The sequence below is a fragment of the Muscardinus avellanarius genome (assembly GCF_963383645.1).
Source record: "Muscardinus avellanarius genome assembly, chromosome: 20".
Taxonomy (NCBI): Eukaryota; Metazoa; Chordata; class Mammalia; order Rodentia; family Gliridae; genus Muscardinus; species Muscardinus avellanarius.
In genome coordinates, this window is record NC_137806.1 from 8254169 (window position 1) to 8268386 (window position 14218).

At 47.4% G+C, this 14218-nt stretch overlaps 1 protein-coding gene across 1 annotated transcript in view; it reads left to right on the top strand.

Moving 5' to 3' along the window:
- Positions 1 to 10674, top strand: part of MYO3A (myosin IIIA) — a gene marked incomplete at both ends in the record, with an annotated part of 172565 nt that extends 161891 nt beyond the window's left edge. Inside the window, 4 exons of the mRNA XM_080717187.1 lie at positions 2995 to 3101; positions 4784 to 4824; positions 6617 to 6760; positions 10551 to 10674. Coding sequence (XP_080573313.1) covers positions 2995 to 3101; positions 4784 to 4824; positions 6617 to 6760; positions 10551 to 10674 — 416 coding nt within the window. The remainder of the gene's footprint in view (positions 1 to 2994; positions 3102 to 4783; positions 4825 to 6616; positions 6761 to 10550) is intronic.
- Positions 10675 to 14218: the final 3544 nt, after the last annotated feature.

Below are 14218 nucleotides of genomic sequence, written 5' to 3' on the forward strand. Positions count from 1 at the left end.
CCGGTACTGGGGCCTCCGAGGCCAGGATAAGAGCCTGCCGAGGGGTTAGGCCGGTGCTGGGGCCAGCGAGGCCGGCATCGGAGCCTGCCTTGAGGCATGACCAGTGCTGGGGCCTCCGAGGCCGGGATCGGAGCCTGCCGAGGGGTTAGGCCGGTGCTGGGGCCAGCGAGGCCGGCATCGGAGCCTGCCTTGAGGCAAGGCCAGTACTGGGGCCTCTGAGGCCGGGATCGGAGCCTGCCGAGGGGTTAGGCCGGTGCTGGGGCCAGCGAGGCCGGCATCGGAGCCTGCCGTGAGGCAAGGCCGGTACTGGGGCCTCCGAGGCCAGGATAAGAGCCTGCCGAGGGGTTAGGCCAGTGCTGGGGCCAACGAGGCCGGCAGCGGAGCCTGCCGTGAGGCATGACCAGTGCTGGGGCCTCCGAGGCCGGGATCGGAGCCTGCCAAAGGGTTAGGCCGGTACTGGGGCCAGCGAGGCCGGCATCGGAGCCTGCCTTGAGGCAAGGCCGGTACTGGGGCCTCTGAGGCCAGGATAAGAGCCTGTCAAGCGGTTAGGCCGCTGCTGGGGCCAGTGAGGCCGGCATCGGAGCCTGTCGTGAGGCATTACCAGTGTTGGGGCCTCCGAGGCCGGGATTGGAATCCTGCCAAGGGGTTAGACCGGTGCAGGGGCCAATGGCCAGCATCGGAGCCTGGCGTGAGGCAAGTTCACTCCTGCGGCCTCCAAGGTCGGGACTAAAGCCAGCTTAGGGGTTTGACCGGTTCAGGGGCCAGCGAGACCAGAACTGGGTCCTCCCATGAGGCAAGGCCGCTGCTTGAGCCAGCGAGGTCTGGATTAGTCCACTGAGTAGCCAGGCCACTACGGGGACCATCAAGAGTGGGATTGGTACTTGCAACGCAGCATGCACAGAGAAATATCGCAGAAAATATAAATCAGACGCTTCTCTTAATCAGCAATAACTAGGAGGAAAAGGGCAACAGGAAGAGATTGAGCTATAGAAAGGGCCCTATAGTGAAGCAACTAATGTGACCAATCAGAGGGTATGTAATACTGGAGGACGGAGCCTCTTTAAAACGCAGGAGGTACATAAACAAATGTATCAAAGTAAATCACCAAAGAAGTGTGGGATGGAGGGAGGGGGAGGGAATGGGACGGGGGCTGGAGGAGGGCTAATTGGATGATGTGTGCTTGTATATCCTCTCAAGTCTTGTACTCCAATGTGATTGATATATGACTACAATGCACCAATTTAAAAAATAAATTAATTAAAAAAAAATTTAAATGCAGAAAAATATTGCTGAGATCAATATTATGTCATTTTTTCTCATGTCCTTTTCTAGACATTTTAAAGTTTCAGGTCTTAAGTCTTTATTCAATTTTTAGTTGACCTGTGCATATGTGTGAGATAAGGATCCATTTTATTCTTTTCTATGTGAATATTGAGTCTACCTATCACTGTTTATTGAAGAGAATGTCTTTTTCCCATTCTATATTCTTGGCCCTTTGTTAAAAACTCAATTAGACTTACATGTGTAGTTCATTTCTGGGCTCTTTATTCTATTCTATTGGCCATTGTGTTTATTTCTTTTTTGTCACACCATGCTGTTTTGATTACCACAGCTTTGTAACAGAGTCTGAAGTAAGGTACTGTGATGCCTCTAGCTTTGTTCTTTGTGTTCAAGATGACTTTGACAATTCATTGTCTTTTGTGCTTTCATATAAATTCTGGAATCGTCTTTATACTTATGTGATGAATGCCATTACTATTTCTGATGGAGTTTACATTGAATCTGTATGTTAGTCCAATTTTATCCATTGTAATAAACACCTGAGCTAATCAACTTAAAAATAAATAAATAAATAAATAAATTTGTTAAGACTTATTTAATAATAAAAAAATAAAATGCACTTTGATGAAAAAAAAAAAAAAGAAAAGTGTTCTGTCTACTACTCATCTCTATCTACATGATCTCATTCACAATCCCCTCGTTTTCTTTTGTTTTATTAAACGAAATGGCGGTAAAGTGTGACTGTTGTGATTTTTCTCTGATTAGTGTTGGTCCATGTATTCTATTTTTATGCTGTCCTCTCAACTAACTGGTCTTCTTTGCCATCTAGAAATTCCTCATAATTATGAAATAAATGAGCTGGATAATGTTAGAATATGAAGAATAGGAATGCTCTTGTGATCAGTATGCTCCCCTGCAGCCAGAAGTGATCGCACATGCCTATAATCCCAGGACTTGAGAGGGTGAGATAGGAGGATGGAAGGTTCGAGGACTGCCTCAGCAAGTTGTGAGACTCATCAACTTAGCAAGCCCCCGTTGCAAAATAAAAATAGTAAGATAGGGCTGGGGGTATAGCTTGGAGGTAGAGTGCCCCTGGGTTCAATTCCAGGTATCATGGTGAAAAGAAGGAGGGGAGAGGGAGAAGGAAAGGGAGAGGGAGAGGGAGAGGGAGAGACAGAGACAGAGACAGAGACAGAGACAGAGACAGAGAGAGAAGAAGGAGGAGGAGGAGGAGGAGGAGGAGGAGGAGGAGGAGGAGGAAAGAAAAGAAGGATGGAAGGAAGAAAGGGCAGATTTGAATGGTTGGGCAGCCTCCTGAGTCTGGTAGAAAGAAGCAGGCAGAGATCCTGTGAATATAATCACCCTTCCTAAAGTTTTTCTAGGAGGCTGAGCACTCAGGTTGAATCTAGTGCCAATAAATCAATAAATCCATCTCACGAGCTGGTTCACTCTGCTCCACATTACTAAACTTTTTGTTCCTTTCTTCCTCGTCTCTTCTCCCCCTTAACTCTCAAAGCCCTAAACTGCTGGCAATTGAAGCTAAGCCCATGAAGAGGACTATAACAAGGGTTGGTTGTGAAAACAAAGGTTTTTCCTCTTTCTCCCAGCTCTCATCTGAGCTGTATGCATCATTTCTTTTTTTACCCCAAAAGGGAAATATTGCATGGAGGTCATCTTTGGAATTAAACACAGTTCTGATCACCTTTCTCACAGGTGTCTGTAAAAGAGAAGAACCAAAAATACTGAGACCCCCAAGACGACCCCGGAAGCCCAAAATGTTAAATAACCCTGAAGACTCCACATACTACTACCTACTACACGTAAGTGGCGCAATCTTTGGGAAATGTGCTTTTACTGGTGCACTGTAAGCATACGTCACATTGCGGTTCGGTGCGATTGAAACACGCATGCGCGCAGCACCGGTGCGTTTCCCTCCAGATCCTGCCCCTCCCCCTCTTCCCCCATGTTCGTAACACTGAAATCGGTATTAATAACTTCATGAAGATACACAGGACCTTGCAACTGCTTCCTTCATAAGTGGCCTCCCGCGCCACCTGCCTCCCTCCCTCAATCCCCTTCCACTATCCACTGGGCTCTGTCCTCATTTATTTGAAGTTCCTTTTGGTTTTCAGTTTCTTTCCAGCTTCTACAGATGGGAGAAAACATCTGACCCTTCACTTTCTGAGACCGGCTAATCTCAGTAGCATAGTATTCTCTACTTCCGTCCATTTTCCTACAAACGACACCACTTTGTCCTCTCGGAGGGAGCCATGGAATGCTCTGAAGGCAGTGTGGGACCTGGGGCTGCCTGGGGCCCGGAGGAAGGCCTGGCAAAGCCAGGTGCCCTCGGCCTCCTCTCCGCGGGCCCTCCCCTGAGGAGCGGGGCCGCTCTGCTCTCTGCCTCTGGGCCTCTCCTGCGCTCCGCACCTGCCATGCCCTCCCAAAGGCTTCTCTGCGGGCTGTTGATCTGAAATAATATGCAGACACACCCCAGGAAGGGAAACCCATCATGACAGGAGCTCCGTAACACAGACGTGCAGGTGATGGCGAAGGCAGAAGGGGAAGGAGGAGCTGCTTATTGAGCAGCTGTTAAGCTCCAGGCCTGGAGGGAGGAATGTTTATATTCCCTGTGCTACCTCATCCTAGAATCACCCCTTAATGTTGTATCCACAGCTCACAAGGCAGGATTTGGAGAAACAGACACCTGTCTTGGCGGTCATGCCCCTGGTCCTGTGGCTCCACCCCCAGCCTGCCCTGCCTCCCACATCCCTGTTCTCCAGGGATCTCACCATCATCTGCTTGGCTTCTGAAGCCTGGAACCAGGGAGCCATCCTGCATTCTTCTCTCTTCTCTCTTCTCTCTTCTCTCTTCTCTCTTCTCTCTTCTCTCTCTCTCTCCCTCTCTCCCTCTCTCCCTCTCCCTCTTTTTTTCTCTCTCTCCCTCTTTTCTCTCTCTCTCCCTCTTTTTTCTCTTTCTCCCTCTTTTCTCTCTCTCCCTCTTTTTTCTCTCTCTCCCCCTCTCTTCTCTCTCTCTCTCTCTCTCTCTCTCTCTCTCTCTCTCTCTCTCTCTCTCATTTCTCCCTCCCTCTCCTCTCTCTCTGGCTCCAAACTCAAATATTAAACTGCCTAATCTTTCTTACATTTTCTAGATGGCTATGCACACAGATGCTTCAATACATGAATGCACACACTTAGCTTTGTTGGAATCTAATTCACATGCTATACAAGTTACCTCCTCACCTCAATCAACTTTACATTTTCCTCTCCCCAAAAGGAAACTCTCCCCCACTTCTCATCCCTACAGCCTGAACCAGCCCTGGGCAGCCATTAGTCTAATCACGAATCAGTGGCCTCTCTTCTGAGCGCCATCGCAGACAACTGGAATCGCATACAATTATCCTGACTCCTCCTCCTCTCCCATCTGCCAATAAGATTATACTATTATAGATTATGATCACATATTATTATATAGGAGAACTTTCTAATTCTTTGATTTTCTTCAGAAGTCAATCCAAGAAGACAAACGAAGACCAAGGAAAGAGAGGTAATCATTGTTCCTAGATTTCAAAAAGTCATCTTGCTTAAACAAAAATATAGATCTATATGTTCAAATAAAGACCATGCGGTTTATATGGATGCTTTTGGAAAGTAATAGGCTCTCAATATATGATAAATGTACAATTGGCGAATCAATTCTAGTATTTTGCCTCTTGGAAATGTGTTGAGCCAACACTTTAGGAAGTGTTTGATAAGAATTCAAATATCTTTTGAATAAACCATACTGTCCCCAAATAAATTTTTATTTCCTTAGTCCATCGAATGGTTTTAATTGGGCAATATGAACATGTCCCTATCCACAGATTTTCTTTCCCTGAGCTCCTCCTTGCTTTTTGTCCTTCAACGGGTGCTAAACTGTTTTATTATTTTTGTGGATTTGTTGAGACAAGGTTTGTGTTCCCTGAAGGTGTGATGCGTTTGACTTCATGTGATCCTCCTTTTTCTAGATTTCAGTCCATCAGTAATTTTTGGGTTTTGTATTTTCCGTGGTACTGGAGACTGAGCCCCAGGGGCTCTATCTCTGAGCATCAGAGAACCAAGAATATTTCTTTTTAATTTGAAACATAGAACCAAAGCTATTTTATTTGAAACAGGATCTCACTTAGTTGCTAAGGGTTTTGCTAAATTGCTGAAGCTGGCCTCAAACCCGCCATCCTCCTGTCTCAGCCTCCCAAGTACCGGGATTACAGGCATAGGCCACCACACCTAGCTCCATCAGTAATTTACCATCTTAATATTATACCACTATTTAGCCGGGCGTGGTGGCGCAGGCTTGTCATCCCCGCGCTTGGGAGGCGGAGACAGGAGGATCGGGCAGGTTCGAAGCCAGCCGCGCTGGCTTAAGAGACCCTGTTTCCAAAAATAAAAAGTATAAAATAGGTCTGGGAGTGTAGCCCAGAGGTAGAAGGGCTTCCAGGAACCCCAGTACCACCAAAAAAAAAATCATACCACTATTTTAATCAATAATAATGTCAGCTAATTTCTAGACAATACTAATAACAAAAAAGAATTTTTCTATTTAGAGTGAATGGTACACAAAATTTCTATTTACAACTCAGCATCCTGGAGGTTCATTTATAAACTAGTGTCTCTAACTTGAAAAAAAAATATCTTCCATGAATCACTTTCTGATCTACCTGTTAACCTCTGGGGTAACCGCATCATACCACAGGTGCTGAGCACAGAGAACCAGATTGAGCCCTAAACTAAAGAACTAAAATGGTTGGGCCACACCCCTACGTGTGTGTCATGTGCAGGAATTAAAACCCAGCACAGAAAAATTAATCCCCTGAATACCAACCGGCAGGAGGAGGACAGACAGTTACCTCTGAAGGAGGTCATTTGAGGTCATGAAACTTTGTGTGTATCAATGTACTGACAACTGATAACATTTATAAGTGTTCTGTGTCCATGCATAAAGGCCAGATTTTTTTATAGTGGTCCAAAGGTCCTTCGTGAACTCTGACATAGTCTGGGAAAATTCAAATGCCTTTATCACTAGCATTTTAATAACTACTAGTTTTGTGCCAGGGTGAGCCTGATAGAACCAGGAAAAGCTATTATAGCTAATGCTTTATCCAGGGTAAGACATAAGGGTTGTCCTTTGTTTATTGTTTGGTATGTAATATTTGTGCTCCTTTTAAAGACTTTGCTTATTTCTATTGACACGTGTATGTTATTCTTAAATTATAGCAATCACATTTAAAAAAGAAATCAAAGTATCCCGTGAGTTTGAAAATTAAACTGATATCACGTCATGTTTATGCATTCATTTGCAGTCAGGGAAAATTATTAGATTTGGGAGATTTCTATTATAAGGAATTTTTGCCTGGTTATTCTGGAACAAAGAACCATAAGCCTAGTTTGAGAGAACAAAGACAACAACAAGAACTTCAGAATCCTGGCTTGAAGGCTACTGAAAGGTAATAAACCACGGTTTGACATACAGCGTGTTCAACTATGAATTCACAATTTCATCTTAAGCACTTTCATTTCACATATGGACAAATGACAAACTATTCTTATTGAATATTGCATCTGACAAGTGATACACTGTCTAGAGGTAAAATCATAAATATTACGGTAGCATAAAAAGGCATCCCAGCTTTCGTAGCAAAATCCCGCTGTAAACTGTTTGGATATTAAACTACATGATCATCCTACTTATAAGCAATATATTATACCAGAAATCAATGTTAAGATCCAAACAGTTTAATTTTAATCACTTATTGGTTCCTTAATTATGCTTATAATTTCTCAGAATCAAGGATACCAGATCAAAAACTATGTATTTTGGAGAAAGATTTGTAGAAAATATGTTTTGAGGATTTGATTTCTTTCCTTACCACCAACTCTGTGGTATTAAAGAACTTACTTTGCAGCTTATTTATTACTTGGGAGATATTTTTTCTCTTCCTAAAAATTATTTTGTGAGGTTTTGAGACCGAGAGCATATAATAAGATGGAAACATGTAATGTGGCAGTTTACAGCAATCAGTGGCCAACAACTGGGAATTTTTTATCCAAAACCCTGAGCCAGCATTCTACTGCGTAGGGTACGGAACACCCTCACCCATCCCTTGCACAATGCAGTGTGATGGCTTTAGAGTCAGAGTCCTAGACTTGAATTCTGATTCAGCCATTTAGTGATTGAACAACCTTCCTCTTGTTACCCGACCTCTTTGATCTGTGGTTCCCACATCTGCAAAAAGAGTTGTCAACAACTTTCTCAACTTTTTTGTAGAGTTTCTGCAACCTTTTTGTTGCAGAGATGAAACAATGAAGCACTTAACGCCCTGTGACAGAGGAGAGGTGCTCCATAAATCCCAGCTATTTTCATCTCTATTTGCTTTTGCAGAATCCATCTGAACTCTGATTTCTACCCCTTGTCTCTAAAAAGAAGAGGGCTTCTTCCATCTTGGAAAGAGCTGTAACATGTTGGCGCTAAGAGGTGTTCTAGTCTACCCACACAGTGCTGTACAAGAGAACACCAAGTGCCAGGAAATTAAAGTGACTTGTCCAGGGAAACAGAAAGAGTTAGTGTTTCACTGACTATCTAGTGCATATTTTAATATCCCACTCTGCTATTACTTCAATATCTCCAGTATCTTTTTCTTCTTCCTCCTGCTGGTAGACACACCTGTGCTGTAAAAGCATTATGCTCCTGAAATACTGCCTGCCTTCCCAGTGATGTCTACAGATATCTATTCAGTATGCACTAGAATAAGAACATTGGCGGTTACTGTGGGTTCATGCTTGATTTGTTCAAGGCACTAGGCTGTTCACTTATTTAATCTTTACTGCATCCTCATGAGGCAGCTACTGTTATTGCCCCATTTAGAGATGAGAAGGCTAAGTCCAGAAAGTTTAGAGACTGCAGCTAGTCACTTACATAATAAGTGAGGGAACCAGGAAGCTTGAACACAAGACCTTGCTTTTTTAGAGTCAAAGTCTCTAACCACTACGCAGTATTGACAATATATGCAGAGCACCATGCTGGGCATTTCAGGAAAGGATGGGTACAGCAGTACATAAGGTGTGGGCCCTACATCCAAGGAACTTTATGACAGAGGGAAAATATATTGACATAACTAAGCTCAGCATCTCTGCCTGCACCCATATAGCTGCCCATGGCTAGAGAGAAGCTCAATTTTATCTAAAGTTCATCTCATTTGCCTAGAAATCTATTACGCCATTTTCCAATGGCCACTCTTTTAGACTTTCTTCTCTCCCCTCAAACCTACAAAACTTCCTCACTCAGCTAACAACCTTCCTTTCTGTGTTGTGAAGAAAACAGTCGCAGACACATCTCTACCACCACATCTGTCAGCCTTCCTACCCCACACCAGTGTCCTTCCTCCAACTGTCTGCAGACCACCCGTCTGGCCTACTAGCTAAGGCCAAACCTCACGCTGTGACTCAACCCCAGACCTTCTCCCTACTCAAGAACATCATCCTGCCTTGGTCCCTCCCAACTTCCCCTCAGCCAGATCTTTTCTGAGTCATTTTTCCACTCCAAGCCCTTCAGTGTTCTTTCACTCTAAATTAAATTTAGGTCCCCGCCATGGTATCAAAGCACTAAGTCACCCATTACCCTTTATCCTCATTTCTTCTGTCCCCTTGACCACTCCCTTCAACTCATGGTGGTCCCCTTGCTGTTCCTCAAACACAGACTGTGCACGGTTCTTGGGACCCTCCCATTCATTCCTCTATCATCCTCGAATGACTGCTGTTTCCCCCCAAGAAATCTCTTCCTTCAGGTCTCTCCCCACACGTCCTGTTAGCGAACAGCCCTTTCCTGACTACTGTGTGTGATACAGTTTGCACACCCACACCATCGCTGCCCCCAGGCCCCTGCCTTCCTTTTCTGTATAGCACCTCCCATCATCACCTGATGTTTTAAACTGGTTTGTGGCCCTCTCCCACAATCGACTTAAAACTCCATGAATGCAAGGATTTTCATTCACCCATCACCTACACAGTGTCTGGCACTTAGTAGGTGCTTCGTGAGTGAAGTGAGTGAATCTGTGTTACTGCCTGCATCTTTAGGGAAAAACCCACTTCTCTAGAGGCCTCACTGAAAACACTAAAACAATGAAAAGCTATCAGGGTGGCTAGTTTCTGTGTCTCTAACAACAGACAGACTTCCCAGGGCCTTGCACATGCTAGGAAAGAGCTATACTGGTCAGATTTAGGGGACTCTTTTAAGGAAACATCTGAGCAATTTCACAGTGCAACATGTAGATGTCTATTTAGGCACCTTGAGTTTTCCTGCTTGGCCAAAGTGTATTCAAAATTAAGGTACTAAAATAAATGTGTTTATGGGTTGTGAGTTTTCTATCCAAAGGAAACTCACCTTTCTGATTTCCACTCCCCTGATGCTTTACTTAGCTCTCATCCAAACACAAACGCATTGTGTTCCATTTTGAAAACCATAGTATGACATTTTGATGGTGCTGTGAGGTTTGGGCTTTTTGTTACTGTTGTTGTGCTTTGTGTTTTGTTGTTGCTTGATTGTGGTTTTTGTATTGGAGATTAAACCCGGGACATTCTACCTCTGAGCTATATCCCTTCCCCCACCCCTATTGTTTTTTATCCTTTCGTTTTTGAAACAGAGTCTCACTAAATTGTCAAGGGCCTCACTAAGTACCTGAGGCTGGCCCAGAACCTGCCATCTTCCTTTCTCAACCTCCCAAGTCCTGGGATTACAAGTGTGAGCCACCACGCCTGGCTACCCCCAGCCTTTTTTACTTTTTTATTTTGAAACAGTGTCTGATTAGGCTGCTGAGCACATGGCTGAATGGCTGAGGCTGACCTGGAACCTGCAATCTTGCTGTCTCAGCCTCCCACATGTGCCTTCGAGCTTGGATTGATGATGGCTTTCTTTCTTTCTCTCCTTCTTCCTTTATTTTAATACAGGGGGATAGAACCCAGGGGCATTCTACCTCTGAGTTACACCCCGGTCCTATTTTTTATTCTTTATTTTGAAACAGGGTCTCACTAAGTTGCAGAGGCTTCACTAAGTAGCTGAGGCTGTCCATGAACCCGCAAACCTCCTATCTCAGCCTCCCAAGTACTGGGGTTACAACCGTGCGCCGCTACTCCTGGCTTGATGATGCCTTTTTTAAATCCTCAGGGTTGATAGAATGTGGGGTACCGGGGGTGCAGAAATGCACAGTGCTCCTTAGCGCTGCTGACTGGGTCTCCTTGCAGGTGCAGACCAGCAGAGAGCCCCCAGGAGGAGGAGCAGGAGAGCAGCCAGGCGGCCAATCCCTATGACTATAGGAAGCTCCTTCGCAAAACCTCCCAGCGCCAGCGCCTGGTCCAGCAGCTGTAGCCCAGCTACAGGGCAGCCACAGCCCAAAGCACCAGGAGCCCGCGGGGCTACAGGACCGACGCCCGGGGTCTGAAGCTGCTGCCTTGGCTTCTGCAGTTCTTGTCCACTGCCCTCCTCCCTCAGATGCTAGGGCCAGAGGGTTCCGAAGAACTTTAGCCCTTGGGGACCCTAGTGTGGTGCCCCCCAGACACAGCACCCTCTCTCCAGACAGCCCACCAGCTGGCAGTGCTCCTCGGTTTTAATGGGGCCCTTATTTCCCTTCTTTAGTGTATTCAGCTGCACCTGAGATGTCTCCAGCCCCCTGTCATTCCGAGTGACTTCAAAGACTTCCTCTTTCTTGCAAACAGCTTTCCCAAGCCCAGGAGACACTCCTGAATCAGCCGAATCTCCTAGAACAAAGCTGGGGTGGGGGTGGGGGAAAACTTTGAAAATGAACCACATCTCATATTTGAGCATTCCCTTCCCTTGGTTATTATAACTGTTTAAATAAAGGCAGTGTTGGAGGACAGTTGGTGGTGTGCAGGGTTAGCCTCGGTTCCCTTGGGGGCCTGGCCTCTGATGTCCTGGGCGTGTTGGTGGCAGAGCCAGGGAAGTGGAGTTGGGGTGCCTGGGGTCTCTGTCAGCAACCCCTGGCCCAGCCACCTCATACAAACACAATGATCTAAGCTATACCCCAACTTGCCATACAAATGTGACCTCCAAACAAATCTCAGATCCTTAAGTGTCTGTTCTCTCTCTCTCTCTCTCTCTCTCTCTCTCTCTCTCTCTCTCTCTCTCTCTCTCCCTCTTACACACACACACACACACACACACACACACACACACACACTGCCTTCCTAACAAATGTGACTTTCCTTGGTCTCCCCTAGAAAAATCCCTATCTTGCCCCTGAGCACAAACGTCGGGTTTTAGGTCCTGCTTGGCAGATGTGGGCGATCACCACCGCTCTGAATTTGGGTGTATTTAAGGCAAGGGGCAAGAGGAGTGTGTGGGCAGAGGTTTGCTCTCAGGTGGCTGTTGCAATGTATTTTTTAAGCCCAGTTAAGCCTCTCTCGGTGGAAGATATTCTCTGAGCAGTCTGAAAAGGATGGGGAAGGTAGCTACGTGGTTCTGGGGACGCCTGAATCCAAAGAAGGGACCTGGTCCTCCTGTCTCTTCCGTGGATGTCCTGGGCTCCTGCACATGGGAGGGGCCCAGCCAAGAAGACTCTGGGCCAGGCTTGCCATTAGATGAGGTGTGTGCCCCCTGGTCCTTGGGTTGGAATACTCTCTCCAGAGTTGGCTCAGAAGGCTCCCTGAGATAGACTTGTGTGATCTTGCTGTTTTACAAAGGAGAATCGACCCCAGGGAAACCCCAGTTGTACAGGGGTCCGACCTCCGGTCCAGGAGCGCGCCAAGCCCTGCCCTTTCCCTGAGTCAGCTCTGCGTCCTCGCTGGGGGTTGAGTCAGTGGGGACCGGTGCCCTCCGGCTGGTGGGAACCGACTTGGCCAGCTCCGGAACCAACGAAATCAGCGCTCTGGGGCGCCTAGACTGGTCTAGGGCCAGCGGGAGGGTCAGTAACGCCGAGGAGAGCCGGCGCCCTCTGCGCCTACCAGGTATCACCGCACCCAAAGGAGGCCGGTGAGCCCGCGGCGCGCGGGACCCAGCTCGCTTCCCCGCAGGCCCGGTCCTCAAGCCAGCCGGCCGCTTACTTGTTGCGTGGAGAGGCAGCAGCCTCTTTCCCAAACTTGTCGCCTTCCCCGTGCCCCAGGTTTTCCCTTGAGACTGGAAAGGAGAATGACGACCGCTGGATGGAAAGTTTATTATTTTTGTTTCCATTATATTTCTTTGTTTTCTCTGTTTCCTTGTCCCGGTTTCTCAGCATCCCTCCTTCTTTTCTCCAACACGCCACATTTTAAGCACTGGAAGGACGCGAGGGAAAACTTGCACCCGATAGTGTTTCTCTGGCCCGGCCTGCGACGCGATCTCTGCCTAAACTATGAGCGAGAAATAGGTCGCGGGCGGAACCGTTCCGGGCGGGCAGCCCCCGGGCGCAGGGCTTCCAGGAAGGGCCTGCGGAAGCCTTTGCCCGGCGCCGCCCGCCTTCCCCGCCATTCAGCGCGGTCTCTTTTGTGAACTAATGACTGTAATTACTACCTCCCCGGACTCTTTTGTCTTCGCCAACCCGGAGCCCCAGGGAGGGGGGAAATGGGCTCTTGAGAAATCAGTCTTTACAAAGCAAATTGCTGTCTAGAGAGGCAGGCTGGAAGGGAAGACTCTCCAGACCCCGTTTGCATCTGTAGGAGGGTGTGTTTGAATTTTTTTTTAAAAAAAAAAATGTAAATACCACCATCAGATTTAAAGTGCTCCGAGAGGGATTCAATGTCACTTAAACAGAAGCGATTTTAGGTCATTGCGTTGCCCTCCAAAAATAATCAGTTAAATTCAGGTGTTTGAATTTCTCTTTCTATCTTCGTCTCTCTCCCTTTTAAATCCATTTTCGCTCGGGAATTTTATGTGTATTGTTAAAACGTTTATTTTAAGAATCTTTATATTTTCCGCCACTCGGCCATAGTAAAAAAAAAAAAAAAAAATCTGCAACACCAGCTTGCTGACTTGAGATTTTATTTTCAAGAATTTGGTGTGAAATTAAACAAAGAACCAGGTTCTGAGAGTGGGCCACGCCAAGTCTGCGTTCCTGAACTTGGACCTGGGTCGAGCGCAGCCTGGGAGACCCCAAGTGCCGGCAAAGGCGTGGGGCTGAGGCTGGGCTCAGGCCCCTGCACCCCGGGCCGGGCCCAAGCTTCTGTCCCGAGCCAGCTCAGCGCTGAGCCCCTCAGGACCTCGACAGGGCCCACCCTGGGGTTCTGCAGGGCGGCGGAGAGGCAAAGGGCCTGTATGGGCCACCCCAGGTCCCGCGACGTCCCGCTAAGCCAAGCTCCAGGGTAGCATTGAGGATCTGAGGGTCTCTGCCTTGACGACAGCTACCGTGAGTTTGGTTCGAAAAGCAGAGAAATAAGGGCTGGTGGACGCTTTGGAAACGGCAGGCGCTGGCCCAGGGCGCAGGAACCATCAGGACGCCTGAGGGAGGATGAACGTGGTCCTTTCCTGCCGGGGTCCTTCGCCCCCTCCTTGCAACCCCTAGCTGAGAAGTGTGTGTGAAGTTGCACCCCACCTCCAAGAGAAGGCCAGGGGAACTGAGGGAGCCCCGATGCCTCCGGGTACCACCCTGGTGTTTATCAACAGCTATTAGAGAAAGGAAAATCTTCCGACAGAAAATATTCAGACTTTTTCAGACTCATTAGAAAAGGAAGGGGCCCCCTCCCGCCCCCAGGCATCAGAGATAGCCAACCTCAGGCTCCCGGTACCTCCCTGCTTTGAAGAGTTCCTTGGGACCTGGGAGAGGTGCTTGGTTTGAGGCCCCCTAAAAACCAGGGTCCAGCAGGCGATACCTGGTTTTCTCTTCGCATGTGGAAAGCCCAGATTGCCGGGTGGCAATCCTGCGCGCCCCTCCCACGGCACAGAGCCGAGTCACACGCCAGCAGCCGGCCCTTCGCGCCTCTGC